Source organism: Amphibalanus amphitrite, unplaced genomic scaffold (genome assembly GCF_019059575.1).
Source record: "Amphibalanus amphitrite isolate SeventyFive unplaced genomic scaffold, NRLGWU_Aamphi_draft 000971F_arrow, whole genome shotgun sequence".
Taxonomy (NCBI): domain Eukaryota; kingdom Metazoa; phylum Arthropoda; class Thecostraca; order Balanomorpha; family Balanidae; genus Amphibalanus; species Amphibalanus amphitrite.
The window spans coordinates 73353-89338 of record NW_024882465.1 but is presented as its reverse complement, the minus strand read 5'-3'; the positions used below and the strand labels follow the sequence as shown (position 1 = coordinate 89338).

General features: G+C 52.5%; 1 protein-coding gene across 2 annotated transcripts in view; it reads left to right on the top strand.

Moving 5' to 3' along the window:
* Positions 1 to 6644: 6644 nt before the first annotated feature.
* The window catches only part of LOC122368722 (maternal protein pumilio-like), a 29059-nt gene continuing 19717 nt past the window's right edge, over positions 6645 to 15986 (top strand). For both annotated transcript variants that reach the window (XM_043342932.1, XM_043342931.1), the window contains exon 1: positions 6645 to 6951. In XM_043342932.1, coding sequence (XP_043198867.1) covers positions 6841 to 6951 — 111 coding nt within the window. In that variant the 5' untranslated portion in view covers positions 6645 to 6840. The remainder of the gene's footprint in view (positions 6952 to 15986) is intronic.

Here is a 15986-nt window from a genome sequence, read left to right as displayed (position 1 = left end):
CTCAGCTGCAGCTTCGAGTTGGGTGCTTCAGCGCTGGCGGATCTAAGCAGCCTTGTACTTACATACGATGGAGGGGGAAGAATGGGGGGGGGGGTGATACATGCCCTCAAACAGGCTAAAAAAGTATGATTTCGCTTTTTAGCACATCGCATTCTCGGATTTCGCATTTCATTAAAGTTGAAGCAAGCTTTTCCTTTTAAAAAAGCTACCAAGCTTTCTTTCTTTCTTTTTTATTCAGACCTCCCTCCAACGGGCTATTGGCTCCCAATTACAGGAGGGCTCCTGCTCTTCCCGGTCATTGTTTTCCCCACCCCCAGGCTACGGCTGAAGTGGGAGCCTACCCCACACCTGGTGACACAGCCGGGGACGACGCCCGCGGAGAGAAACGGCAATTTTCATCTATTCCGAACGTTTCCGGAAAGGTAAGTGTGGTAGATATGGGGGAGCATATGCTTCATCTGTCCTCCCTCTAGCTTTGTCAGTATGTTTTACTATGCAAACTGTAGGATTCAAATTCTTGGAAGAAACTAAAACAGAATTACGCTGTTATGAAATGCCGATGCATCCACGTGAACAACGAGTGTTTGGCTCAAACGAGCGCCATCCAAGATCGCAAATAGCGACCTGATGCAACAAGTCTTTGCTTTGTATTTGCATTTATCTTCCTGGAAAATCTGTCCGACATTGTTAGCTCGGTAATTTGTCGGAAATCTGTCAAGCAGCGCGAGTTAACATAACATGATAATTTAGTACCATTTATCGTGTTTTGCGTCTTACTAGGATGTCATTAGCGTTTTACATGCCGAACCGGAGTGAGTTTGTGGTGCCTCAGCTGTCTGCTGGGCTCCAGCTGTCACTACCTGGCCTTCGGCTACCATGTCTTGCGCTCAGCCGGTCTGTACTGAGTGTCACGCACTACAGCTACCCTGTCCTGTTCTACCATCGACCGACCTGTCAACCAGCGAGCACCTGGCAGGCGCCTCAAAGTCGCCCTTTTCGCCTGGCCAGGGCGATCGTACTTACATAACAGTATACCTGAGCTGCACACTCGTCACCGTACTTACATATACAGCGGATTGTGCACGTTTGGGGACGGGCCTGCTCCGTAACGAGTGACGACTGTAGACGTCCTCGCGCAAAACATCGCGTGGGCTCCTTGACCCCTGCATGGCATGCCTCCGAGCACAATGCCAGCGAAAGTGTCTCTATTGTCTCATCAAACACAGTGGTCGTTGTGCGGAATTGAAAGCGACATTTCTGTCACAGCTGGGTCACTCCCGCGAGGAGATGGGCTCATCGTGACTCTCGGGCTAGAGCCACTGTCAAAGACACTACACGTTCACTTAGAATCTGTAAATAATGCATGACACCTTCCGAAGTGCTATTGACAACGCGAGACCGGAATCTGAGCACCCATTTGTTGGCGACGGCTCAAACCCACAAACTCAGTACCCTGACAGTCATTTTGTACCCAGGTGTGCTTGCACGTCACCCCATCAGCTGACGTTTTGTTACGTTTGTTACCGTAGCGGTGTGGTGCACATTGATCGCACGAGCGCGAGCCTGAGCCCCGCGGATCGAAGGTGGTCGACTGGCACCCTAGGCAATGTGCAAGGTGCATGGAAAACTGCCAGCACGCCGACCGAGTCACGCTGGACGGAAGTGTGGCAATCATGCAATGTGAGGTGCAACTGAAGACATTGCTGTTAGCACTATCATGTGTTCATGCTTGTGACATATCACGATTGACGAATGATGGTGGCGAAATATTTTCCTTCCGAGTTGTTTCATAAATCTAAAATGTTATGATTTATCTGCCACGTTTCCCGATCAGTCAGGTTAAGACCCTTCCGGCCATAGCAATGGTATGTCTTCCGCTTCATTTCATCTCACGGAGGGCACGCGCCAGTTGTCATCCGTGGGAACACGTCCCGCTGCACGTGGCGTGTCACGTGCCGCGGCGACCCGGCCCGTCCTGACCCGCCGACCAGGCACGTGGCACGACGTGACGCGTGCCCGTCTACGTGAGGTCATTTACCGTGACGCTGACGAGCCCCGGCGCCAACCAGTGGCCGTCTCGGGGTGGGATGTCCCCTCGACATGCTGTCTGTGGCCACTGGCCGTCTGCAGAGCCGGGCAGATGACATCGAGCTAGCATGATTCTGCTCACTAATTGGGCTATATGTGGCATGTCCGAGCCAATGGGATTCCCTCCGTTATCCACATTAGTGGCAAATGGAGAACCCTTCGATGTCCGACCGGACCTTGCAGAAAGTCCCTTCGCCGTACTATACCCGGTGCCCGAGGCAGCTCCTTTGGCGACCTAAGCTCGAGCCAGTTTACTCTCTGGTTCGGTCTCTGCACACATTCAACACGGCAGCATGCTCGCCATGCAATATATGTGATCCTGCAGCACGCTGAATTCATGCGGAACATAGGAATGAGTAATTCGGCCCCTAAAGTAATGGCGATCCCGGCAGGGGCTGCAGGGCAGTGACACTATACGTGGGTCGCTCGTGCACTGGGCGAAGGGCTCAGTCCCAGGCGGTCGCCCTGATGGAACTAATTCCCATGCATTGGGGCACTTTGGCCTGAATTTCGATTGGACGCCCGTAGACGAGGTTATGCTAATTTATGGCTAGTTTTGCTCCGCAGATCACATTCCCATCCATTTCCATCCAGTGGGACGGCCGTTTGACGAGACCGTTTTAAAATAGAGGGCCGCTATATATGTAGTCTATATGCCTTGGAACATTTGCAGATATTGTGACATTATGCATTGTATATTTTTCTAACGATCGCCGTCTTATTATCGCATTGACTGTCGCTATTTTTATGTCAACATCTCTGCTATTAATGGTCGTCATTCATCGAGACCATTTACTTTCCGACCACGAAGAGCGGAAACTGCTCTTGCCGAGTCCCGACCAGAGCGTTAGCCGCGGCAGTGTTGATAGCAGGATGGATGAAGCCTGTTTTTGTGGCCGTTTTATCGCGTTCTTCTGTCGTTTGGTCTGTTTATCAGGGCAGTGGGGCGTAACAGCTCGTGGTTTCCTTCAGGCTCATAACAGATAGCTCAACGGGGACAGAGGATTACAGGTACATTGATCAAAGACCTGGCGGCCCACCAGCGCGACAGCCGGTATCAAACTTGCTCCCTATCGTAAACAAAAATATTGTTTCGGCTCAGTTTGCATAAAATGTTCCGCAAGCCTCCGCGCCGTTTGGCGCTGCAATGCGGGCATCCTAAGTCGTCTTTGAAAGCTGGAACTTCCGCGTTTGGCACACGCCAGATTCCTCGCCGGCATATCTGCATTGGAATTGAGCGGGTTTCAGCTCGGCTGCCAAGAACAACGCGTTACTGTCGGGCCGGTTTACTCCCCGAGAATAATGCATTCCACCCAGGGCGTGTCGCTCGCCGGAAAAAGTCACTCCTCTCTCGGATTGTGCCTCTCTTTCCGCTGTTGTCGCCAGCATTGGACTTTGTATAAATAATCTAGCCGCATTGGCGCAGCGCTGCGGAGTCATTTGCCTTGACTGTTCTACTGCCGCAGCATCGCAATGCGCCGGGGTGGGGTGGGGCTGATTCGCCGCTCCGTCGGTGGGCTCCCGTGTGGCTCCGCTGGGGCCGGGCCGCCAGCAGCCCCGCTCATGCATCACGCTTCATCACGTGATGAGCCGATCATCCGGGCCGATCGCCGGCGGGCCGCCGTCGCCGCCGGCCGCGTCGCCTCCTAATCCCGCGGGGCGGTGTCGCCGTATCCCTATCCCACATCGCCATTGATCCCAGCACGGAGACGTGGCGACACGAACGGCCGACGAGCCCCGCGGGAGGAGGCGCCGAGCCGCTGGCGGGGGAGGGTGGGGTCTGTATCCCTTCTAGAAGAGAGTGGGAGGAGTCGCTTGCTAGGGATAATAGAGCAATGCCCACTGTCCATTTGCCCTTTTTTGGTGTGTTTGTGTGTAAGGAGGGCTGCTGCTTCTCGCATGAGCAGACAGAGACGCCCGGCGCTGTCCTGAGAAGGACAAATGTTTCTAGTGACGGCCGAAGGACCACCGGCGCTCATGGGACAGAGTGCCGGCTGCGGACACCCCGGGGACAGCCGGGTGGCTGCAGCTGCGCCGACCGAGTGGGGCCATGAGCAGCGGTCGCCGCAGCGCCCGGGCCCGTGAGCAGAGCGTGTGATCGATGTTGGACGGTTTGTCTTGGCGGCCGGTCGGTGGGCCGCTGACGGTCTGCAGCCGGCCGCCGCACCGGGCACGTCTGTCACGGAGTTACAGCCGCCCCGCCCCCGCCCCCGCCCCCGCCCGCGCCGATCGCCGCCCATCGCCGGCACTGCGGGAGGCGGAGGACAGAGAGGACGCTGGCCAGGAGAGAGGTTCGGCTGCCGGCGGCTGCCTCCCGTCCCCCCCCCCTGCCCACCCAGTTCCCCGCCCCGTCCAGAACACACGTCTGTCTTTCTGCGCTGCTATGCACGATGTTCCTGTCTGTACCAGCTCGCGGGAGACGGTTCCGCTTCTGACGCGATGAGTGCAGTGCCATTCCTGCCTGTCAGTCTGACGAGAAGAATGATGGAAGAAAAACGATTGCCACACACGTATAGTGTTCGCGAAAACTATCTTTTAAATGCTACAAAAATAAACAACGAGTCGAGTTATCAAATGTTTGTAATTTTAATTGCCTGAATATTTGCCAGCAAGCTATTTCCCCATGATTAATGGTTCATGATGTTTGTGTGTTTTGAAAAGCCAGTGCATGCATGTAACGAAAAACTTTATAACATTTTCGTAAGAGGAGCTTCTCCCCTTGCCGAGTATCTGTTGATTTTTCCGTGTGGCACGGTGTTTTTCGTTAGTGCTGTCTGCTCAGCTCGGTCGGTCGGCTGCGCTGACAGCATCCTGACGGATACAGGGACGATGGTCGGCCGCGGGGTAAGAGGCTGAGTAGGTAGGATAGAAAAGCTGGCCGGGGCAAAGGGGTAGCCGAGTGAGCAGGGGAGACAGAGGAGCTGGCCGGGGGATAGGGGTAGCCGGCTGAGCAGGGGAGACAGAGGAGCTGGCCGGGGGATAGGGGTAGCAGGCTGAGTAGGGGAGACAGAGGAGCTGGCCGGGGGATAGAGGGACCGAGTGGGACAGAGGGGTCGGACGGGGTAAAAGGTTGGGAGGGTGAGTGGGGCAGAGCGGTCGATCTCAGGGCATAGGGATAAGAGGCTGAATGGGGCGGGACAGAACAGCCGGCCGGATATACTAGGGCCTGTTGAAAGACTGGGACAAGGATGCAGGCCCGGGGCAAACGACTTAGATATTTAGGTATATGTTTACCTACTATTTATGAAATATTTGCAAACTGCCCACATGTGTGACTTCGCAGTACCTACTGTCAAGTGGCAGTTACTGGGCGTAAAATATTAAAACCCTCAGGCCTGCTAAAAGGCAGTTTTCAAGGTCCTGGATTGCTTGTCTAGTCTAGTCTATTTATAGCACTATTATTCAGTTCGCGATATGGAACATTGGCCACCTATTTGATCCGTTCGATCCATTATTAGCATCTGCCAAATTTTAGTCGTTGTTTTCGTAGGTTTTCCGCTTTTCGAATGAAATGCCAATTGTTTTGCTTTCTTGGTTCCATGAATTTCAATCAAATAGGCACCAAATGTGCATTGTGAGCATAGCTTATATTAGAAGGCTTTTATATTCGTCAACGTTCAATTAACATGAAAGCAGCACATTATTAGATTCCATGCATTTTCAACATAAATTTATCAGTAAAACATCTGCTAACAGCCATAGGCAATAGTCGTGGTGCATTGTGTGTATTGACCCAATTCACTGAAGAACAGGAAACACTGTACTATCAATTTTAGCGTTCCTTGCACTTTGCAGATTTGCTACCTTTTAGCTGCCATTTTCATTGTACCTAATGGAGCATTTGCAAAGTGCCTGCCTGCGTGTGTGATCTGTCGGTACTGTACGTACATGCATACCTATTACCTATACATACTGCAGTGACACCATTTATAGCATTAGAACATAATCCATGTTGACAGTTGACGACATTGTTGGTCTCAATATAGCCTCCCAGATACACTGTAATTTTCTTCACCATGACGGTGCAATAAAACATAATGCGATTGGCACGTGCCACCCGTTCGAATGTCTTAGACCAGGCGCAGCCCTGCAGTTCCACCGATAAAACTCCCATTACGGTGCCACCAGTCGTAAGGAGCTGCCCATCGAATCAAACTAAACTCGCACTAATTGGCCATTCCGCGTCACTGGCGGCGGTACGTCAGTTGGTCGGAGTGGCAGACCGCAGTCCCCCACCCCCTCCCCGGTCGGCCAGGGGACCCGGGACCCACTGCCCGCCGTCGTCCGGTGCGTGCTGTTCGGCCGCCGCCGGCAGCGCCGATTGACGCCCATTACTTCATAAAGCCCACCCATTTATTGTTTCATTGAGCTCGTTGTGAGAACCGGCTGCGGCGCCGTGGCACGAACGCTGCTCTGATTGGCTGGCGGTGCCGCCCCGCCCCCTCGGCTCAGACCGGTCTCGTCTGACCCCCGCCAGGCGGCGCTGAGCCAGCCGGGTAAGCACTCTTAGCGGCGCTAAGTCGGCCCCGGCGGCGGCGGCGGCGGCGCCAACATATGTGCCGACCAACAGTCGGTCGCGGCGGGCCAATTGAGAGGGTGCCGGCGGTGGGCGGTGGGTCGGTCGGGCGCCCGTCGGCAGTCGGTGGCCGCGGGTGGTGTCGGTGGGGTGTCGCACCGAGTGTCGCCGGGTCAGCAGTGTCGCGTGCCGCGCGGGCCGCCGCGCCGCGCCTCTGAGCGTCGGTCGTCTCTGACATGGGTGTGGTGACCGTGGAGCGCAACATGAAGCTCAAGGACAAGCGCTACGTGACGCCGCACGAGCTGATGCTTTACAAGCCGCTCAGCTCTGAGACCAAAAACAATAAGGTGAGTGCCGAATTAGTTCGTCAATTCTTTAGCCGAAGGGAGCAACCAAAAGTGTGATTCGAGGACCAGAAACTATCGGGAACCAAGAACTATCCGGGTGGAAGTAAGGCTTTCTACAATTCCAATTGGCTATAGTTGAGGTTAAAATCATTTGACAGTAGCCGTCCCACGAGCCTTCTCCTGCATAATTAACGTCGAGTGCAACATTCGCTCCTTCCTTTACCTCATACACGCTCGATAATTTGCATCATATTTACATTCATAAGAGGGTGGAAATGTGGAGCTCGCTTAAATCCTGCAATTTTTCAGCAGTTCGGCGAAACTTTAAAATGCCATTTAAATGTAAATGCGCTGCTCTGACAGCCTGTGCAGGCTCGTGGCTGTTTTTGGCTTGTGGACTGCCTGGACTTGGACCGGTGAAGAGTGGGAAGCAGGGGGGGGGGGGTCCTTACAATGCAGCCCGCCGACCGGCCCTGTTGAGTATGCGACCGCTGTGGGAAGCTTGTATGAGCTTCCGTCCGGGCTGACAGCTCACTGGGTCGGCTGCTCAGCGTTAGGGGCTGGAGCAGCCGCCCTAAAAGGAGCTGGCATGTTGGTCCGCCCACCGCGCCGGCATAAAATCGGACAGACCTGGCTTCGGCATTGATGCCTACCATTATGCATTTGTGTGCACTCTCCTCAAAAAGAGGCGCTGGAATGCACCCTTGCTATAGTCCTTTCTTGAAGACGCGCAATGTTGCGCCCGTGGGCCGTGGGAGTCGCTCAGCCACTGTAAAGTGCAATGAATGCACCCTGGAGCAGCAGTCAAGGGCAGCGGTGTGGGCTCCAGACTGGCGGCGGCCGACGGTCGGATAGTGACGGGGGCAGGGCGGCCAGCCGTCGATTCCGGCATGTCGACTAGTGGTGCCAATTTCATGAAATTTCAATTCCAATTCCGATCCAATTCCAAGAAATTGCCAAGTAAATTTCCAATTTTGTCCAAAGCGGGTCCTATTCCAATTTTTAACGATTTTCGCATTTTTTGCGTAAATTTTAAAAGTGTTTAAAAGCGTTTTAAAGGCCTCCGTTTTAACCCGCGCACCGACGGGGGGGGGGCGGATATCCGCCCCCCCCTGAGGTTTTTCGCGAATAGCGGGAAAACCGCGGCGCGTAGCGCCGCGAAATTTGGTATGACTATTCCCTTATCAATTTTACACATGGTGTGCAAGTTTGAACCTCCTACCTTTCAAGGTCAGGTCACCAGGTCACTTTGAATGACCCAACCTCAAGTCACTGTTTTGCAACTTTGTCACCGTGCCAGAGCTACAGTAGATGTCGGAGGCCTTTGAAAGTCGCAGGATGTTATTAGGTCATTAGTAGCTACAATTTGTATATCTCGGAATTTTGATATCGGTGACCTAAGGTCAGGTCAATTTCGCGACCTCCCCATTATAAGTCAATGGGGGAAAAATCAACTCCCTGTTTTTACCACTAAAACGGGTCGGAATGGCCCCATATACCATACATGACTTCATATACGATCAACCTTCACTACCTTGAGGTCTGTTTTGCTGTTGGGCAGCTGTGAGGTCATGTGACGTCATCAAAGGTCACCAAAGGTTTTTGGCCAATAACTCCGTACAGCAACAAGATACAGACGCGTGGATGGTCTCATTGTGTTCAGCTCGTCAAGACGCATCGAATGATATACATGATGACCTCGAGGTCACGTGACCTGAGGTCAACCTTTGACCTTGACCTTTCGAGGTCAACATATATATCATTCGATGCGGATTGACGAGAGGATCACGATGATGCCCTTAGTTTGTTCCTATCTTCACTAATTCGAAAGTTATTCGAGAAAAACTCTCTCCAAATTTAGCGCCGCCATTTTGACTTTTTCGACCCCTGTGACGTCATCTTTGACCTGACCTGAAAATGACCTTAGTAAAAATTGTAGATCTTGACCGTGCGTATCCGATGCCGTTTACCGCTTGTCGCTATCTTGCTTCGTTCTCGAGATCTCAGGGGGGGGCGGTCATCCGCCCCCCCCCCCGTCGGTACTAAGTTGGCGCAGACCCCCGTCGGTGCGCGGGTTAAAATTTTAAATTTTAAAGGCCATGTGTTCCGATTAATTTCCAAAAAAATGTTAAGAATTCCGTCCAAATTCCAAATTGGAATTGGACAAAAATTGGAATTCCAAGAAAAGAAATTCCGATTGGCACCAATAATGTCGACCGTGTTTTGATTCCGCTCGTCTGGCGGGAGGTACCGGGCTCAACCAGCCACGCCCAAAACACCGGCACCTTTGTCATAAGCCCAAAATAAGCCGTGAGTCCTTGTAGCTCGGGCTTAGGGCCGTGCAGGGCCGTGTTAGTCCGTTATAGTGTCAGTTTGTGATTGGAGCAGCGGTGATGTACGATGTCGATTTATTTGTGACGTCAACCTTCATGGCTTTCCCATCTGGTTATACTTGTTTTACTTCACATTGTTTCTCTATTGTCATTGTTTGCACCAGTTTGCGAATAATTGTTGCAGGCTGTGGTGGTATTTAGGTACGCCCAGGTTTTTAATAACTGACCCTGTCAGATCTCAATAACTGAAAACTTCACGTCAACTGAACTGAGCTGCCAGTTCATGTCTAACATTTCCAGTCACTGCACCGTCGAATATCTGCTGATTAATTGACACACTACGGTCCGGGCGAATCGATGGACATCGGTCCGTTGCTGCATTCAATGCGCACTGCTTACGTCATTTCCATTCACTGCCCACTGGACATTGTGTACCTATGAATAGCTGGCACATCGTCGTCAAATATTGCCCTGCCCGTGCCACATAAACGTTTGTAGTCAGTCCAGTAAGTCGCTAGCTCGATGTGTGACTATTATGAGGGTATAAATGGCGTGCGTATGGACACTACAGTGGACTGCTTGTTTTGGGATTCATTTTTCTTGTGTCCACAGTGTGACTGTGGACATGAAACTGAAAGATGAATATTTTGTTATAGGCCGTTTTTGTGACGGTTAGCTGACACAAATTTGATAACATTTGGTGCGATTTGGTCAAATTAGGTTCGTAGTTGCTTTCAGCTTGTGTTGCACTATATCTGTTTTCGAATAAACCATTGAAATGAAACAAATTCACTGTATGAAAATATTTGTTGTAGAAATTCGGTCAAGTTCTGTGCATTCGGAAGATAACCCGTCGTCAAAACGGCTATAATAGGTATACATAAGTAGTGGACGTGGACGGGGATTGAAACAAGTTGAATTTCGCGAACGGAGGAAAGCTTGTATCTGAGGGTATGAAATTTTAATATATATTTTGCGCTATTTTGGCAGTCCTCTTTTACTCAAATGTTATACATACCTACCTAGTTATTTAATAGGTATGGCTGTTGGCCATCTAAGGCATCGATTTATGTACCTTCCACTCAGGTGCAATGAAACATACGGTGATCAGCATTGTGCTGATCGGCAGCCATTGTGGCTGTTTACGGGTCACGGCTGTCTCGCGGGAGTCCTTTACTGCCTTTGACCATTCCCATTCATTTTCTTCTGAACCATGTGCCCCGCCGGCGTCCATTCCATCGGTGCCACTTCCGCCACCGTGCTCTCTTCTGCAGATCTTGGTATTACCAGCGTACCGTTTATGCATACGTGCTCACTGGTCTCAGTGCTCCCACACCAACTCAACGATCATCACTTGCAGAGTGGGCCGCAGCACCATGCCGCGACCTCGCAGCGCCACCTCCCTCCCCCCTCCCCCATTCACCAGCCACGTATGGCCCCGGGCGTCGGGCGCGGGGCACGTTGCCGGCCGACCCCAGCCATTGTCGCCGATGGGCAATGCTGCACTTACAGTATACGATGAGCAATGCAATACTGGCACACGCCCGTGCGTTTGGTGTTGTTTGTTTTTTTTTTCGACGGCTGTTGTTTGCGACTTTAGTCGGCCAATACCAATATCAGCTCTTTGATGATGTGAATGGACTTATTAGGCAATGGTCGAGAAATATGTAATTCATTACAACTTCGTATTATAAAGAATAATTAGCCTAATATCATTAACAAATGCTGTTTCAAACGACGATTTGTTGGTTCCAGTTTCACTACTTGCAGCGCTATATGAATGTAAAATTTATGGCACCGTTATTTCGATGTGTTCTTTTGATGAAAATGAGCGGTCTGATGATAAAAGCGGCAGTAACTTTTAGCTTTTTATTCTAACATTTTTGCCATAGTTCTTAATATCTTGCGCTAGATGGTTCTTATATTTTATATCGTGACCAAAGACTGTTTGTGCAGAACGAAGCACAACAATAAACAACAACTTCATACGAACGATAAGCCAAATGCAAAGACCAGTCGTCAGACATCCTATAGAGGATGCTTCTGCCTCAAGTTATTCGAGTCTCCTCCGAGTCTTCCTGATTTTTCGCTCCGTATATGTGAATTCCTCGATCATAAAACTGGGTGGTCGGTCATGCGGTTAACTCGTTACAGTTGGCGTTTGCGCGGCTCCTAAATGTTTAAAAATAGCAAACGACATCACAAATCTGTTCACGGCGTGACGCATACGACCATCTAAACGTCTGCAGACAATCATTCCGTACCTTGACAATCTGTTCCGTATCTCTCGCTGCTGTCATTTTTGGCTAAAAATCGTGCCGGTCAGTGCAGAAAGCCGCACGGCGTGTGACCCAAGATTGTTATGCCCCGTTAACATCCTAGTCGTGTTCAATGTACGCCAAAATTGCTCCGCTCAGCGATATTTTCGTCTCAGCAGACGGCGTCTCCATTGTTCGCGGATATCTCTGAATCTGTCGCAGAGCAGATACAGAGCAGAGAGATTCGCCGGCGATATTCGCCGATGCCCGACACTGAATTCGTCGTCGCGGAAACAACCGGAAGTCTTTGTGTCTCATCAGCAAAACAGTGTCGCAACTGATGATAAGACTCAAATGACGATGAAGTGCAGCTAAAATGGCGGTCTCTATTGAGATGGCCGCATACCTTGGGGATACAATCCATCTCGGCTGGAGCATTGGGGACGGAGACCATGGCCATCGGCGGGGTGGTCGCTGGTGGGGCCGTTTTCGGCGACACTTTACCATTTCCTCGTTATATACCGATCGCTTCGAATCATAAAGTGTAGCCCGCCTGGAGTTCACCATCGATTCTGCTAACGGCCTATGAATTGTTCACTTAGTTGGCCGCCTCTTTATAAAGTGGTACGTCATTATCGGATTCGCTCTGGGATTCATCAAAGTGCTCGCGTTCTCTTTAGTGCCGAGAGCCCTTGGCAGAGATCTAGGACATCAATACCATATCACAGAGTTAATGAAGTTACCTCTGGGCTGAGAGATTTTGTGTCAGAGCACAAAGAGAAGCTTATATAACCCAACTTCCGTCGCGGTACGAGCTTTGATAGCGTAAACCCATTGCTATGCATGTATTTTGAAGTTATTTCCCGACAGCTCGTTACAATCAAAAACTTGTCGACTCGGCGCGATGAGGTGTTGGCTGTTCTCGCCCTGCCCATCGGCCCCATCTGGGGTGCCATCCGTCGCCGTCGCGCCCTACGGGCGTCGGTGGGACGCGCGCTGCGGCAGTCTCCTCTCGGTCATCGATCACTGGCCGGCGTCAAATTGGCTGACCGGTCGGCCGGCGGGCCCGCAGGTCGGCAGGACGGGGCTTCACCCCACGCACCGCCGCCTGCCGCCCACTACAGGGGCTGGGAGGACGGGGTGGGCTGGCAGAGAGCTGCAAACGGGCTACCATAGCTCCCGGAGCCTCGCAGCCGCCGGAGCTGTCGGATATGAGTAGGACCTTGGAGTCAGAGAGGGCAGCAGAGATGTGTAAAATTGGGAAGATATGCGGAGCGACACAGGGCTTGGATTTTGGTGTTCTGTGCAGAGATGTCATTGCAAGTATATGAGAGGGCTAGCATGGCCCAAAGAGCTGGGTATCGCTCCGACAAGCCCACTCAGCCGTAATGGATTTAACTAATGGAAACTGTCAATTCGAGCGTGAGAGCGCCGGCAGTGTCCATGGCATGTCTCTCGTTCATTGGAGAAGATTGTGCTGCCGTTTAGTTCAGCACGGCGCGTTCAGCATCGCACGGCATAGGCGCAAAACGGCACAGACTCAGACTCAGACTCAGACGTGTATTAAGGAAATCCACTAAAAGCGGCTATTACATCCTCTCGTCAAAAATTAAAACGGTGGTTTCAAAGTCAAGATAAAGAGAGACAAGCATCACAATCACACTCGCATACATCATAGTCAAGATAATACAAGAAACATAGATACAGACAATACCAGCACACATACACACCAGATGGTTAGCTCAACTCAGTCAGGTTGGATCCGTCAGCAGCTGCCTGAGGCGGTGCTTAAAAACAGGCACCGGGAGCCCGAGCAAATCGGGTGACAGGCGGTCGTAAAGAACCGGACCACGGCTGATGAAGCGCCTCTTGCCTGCTTCGGTTCTAGATCGGAGCACATATAGTGAGTGGTCCTGTCGGGTCACCCTAGCTTGCGCTCCTAGTGAGCTCCTAGCGGCAGCCACGGTTGACAAACCGACGGCTAACACCTCGGGCTCACCGAAGCGCAGCAGTTTGTGCACCATGCACAGTGTGCCATGCACCACAAGGTTCTCCACGCTGAGCCACAGGGATAACACGGGCAGACACCCATACGAAACAGTACGATCACAATCAGGCCCGACGACGTATGATCTCGGTATGCCTCTGCCGACCGACCCGAGTCGCAGTGCGTGTCGGGAGACGGACGCGCTGCTCCTTCGCCCGCATATAGGATGCATGGGTGTGGGCTGCGCGATTGTGACGGCCCGTCAGAGGCCGGGTGTCAGGTGCGTGTCGGCCGGCAGACGGCCGTGCCAGCCGGTCCGGTCGCAACTGAGTGGCGGCGGGCGGCAGGGGCAGCTCCCAGCCCTATACAGCGGCCTGAATAAGGGTCCGCTGAGCAGAACCACCTCCCAGCCCGGCGAGGGAGAGACTATACGAGAGAGAGGGGGGTGTGGAATGAGGCTCGTCTTTCGAGGTTTCGAGGAATATGTGTTTGAGTGCTCGGTCGTGCGTAAGTTGGTTGGGCTCGTAAGTGCTGTATAAACGTTTACACTGGCTCAATTTGTGGAGAAGTTTCCAGCTGACTGTTTAAATGTTGAGGTTTAAATTCTGAAGTTTTCAAACCAGAGTGAGTAGGTTTTACCCACGCAGTAGTTCCCAATGCAGTTAAAAATTTACCTTTTTAAATGGGACTATGAATAAGCTATTTGCATTCCATAACAGGTTGTTTCCTTGTTAATATATGCATGCTAAGATTCAAACGCTGCCTTTGTTTTCCGCTCCAGTTGCTATGTAATTCTGGCTTCTGCATAATTAAATTCAAGTTCCCAAAGGATCGTTTTGTGAACTTTTGTGTAGCCGATAACAAACTTTTGAGGCTAGGCATGGATGAACATCCATTGCCTGACTTTTGAAATGCAAACTTAAGACTTTAGAGAATTAGTAAGCATTAGCAACTATAAAGCGTATGCGCTGCGCGCATTGCTACTGGAGGCTATTATTTTTCATTTCACTTGCTTTCCACGTATGGACCTGAACTTCTCTATCTATCTTGAGTGAATCTTTATTAGTTTATTTAGGAAATTTAACTTCACCCAGAGACGGACGAAATCATTGCCATAGTCAGATTCTCAGTTCAGGCTAATGAAAATCCAATGCACTGACGGGGTCGGGGTTCCAGAGAATTAGTTCGGTTCATTTCGAGTACCTCACTCGTTGGAGTTTCGTGGAGCGTCACGCCCTCTCTGATGGCCTCGGCCTAGCGCCGCAGCGATTCATGGTGTGGCACTAACCTGCCCAATCACTGACGGTCGAGTCGCCCGTGCGCCGGAGCGCCGCCGCGCTGTTTGGGACGTCTGTCGCCGCCGACGATACGCTGCTGTCGCTGCACCGCCTCAGGCGCCGGGCTATTGACGGAGGAGGTCGACACTCAGCAGAGCCAGACACTCGATAGGGCAGGCTCGGCACTCAGCAAAGGGAGTCAGAGATTCGATAGGGCAGGCTGCAACATCTGACAGGCATCCGAGGTCCAGCACTGAACAGGGAGCGCTGCTCGGACCGTTCCCCATTTCATCCTAATTAGGTACGGTTACCAAGAGAGATTCAAAGTAATATTCATTTCGAATTTTTGAGCAATTGTAGCTGGCTCGGCTTGCTACGACCCTGCAGGTCGGCAGCATTTCCTGGCTGGAGACTCTGACCCACGGCAGGCAGGTCTGGCCGGCATCCGCCGCTGGCCGGCCATTGTGTCAGCACGTGCGCAGGTGGGTGTGGGAGCGGACCCAGTGGATCCATGCCGAGTGGACACAGTGGGCCGCCCGCCGCCACCGAGCCATTGTCCACGTGCCGCTGCGAGTGCAGCCGACCGGCAGACCGCTGACGGCGCGCCCGGCGGCGAACGTCGGCCACCAACACGGCCTGCACGCCCCTCCCCGCTCCCCGCAGCCACACACCGCCCCACATCGCCCAGCGCCGTCTCAGTACACCCAGAGGCCAGAGTCGAGTCAAGTTGCAACTGTGCCTTCTTTTTACCCGCGTTTGATGTAGCTAACTTTCTATCCGAGATTTGTTTTAACTTCTGTCGTGATTGAGGTGACTCGGCTGTCCCCGTTGTGCGGCGCCGGCCGCGCAGTTTGTTGTGGTTCGAGCTCGTGTCGTCGGGGTCGACTGGCGTGGCCAGACGACATTTGTCGTCGGTTCGGCCGGTCACTGCCGGCCCCTGGCGCCCGCCGGTGTTATAACTGCCTGCCCCGTCGCGGCCGACGGCGGTTCGACCCGCTCTGTTACCGGTCACCGGGGTGGCCAACGTGGCAACTGCCCGGCGGGCGGCGGGCGGCGGGCGGCGAACGGCGGCACGCGCAGAAACCAACACCGTCAGCAGCGGCACGCGAACACGGCAGGCAGACCGTGTAGCTGGCGGGCGGGTCGGTCTGTGCGGGCGGACAACGCGCCGCGATGGCGC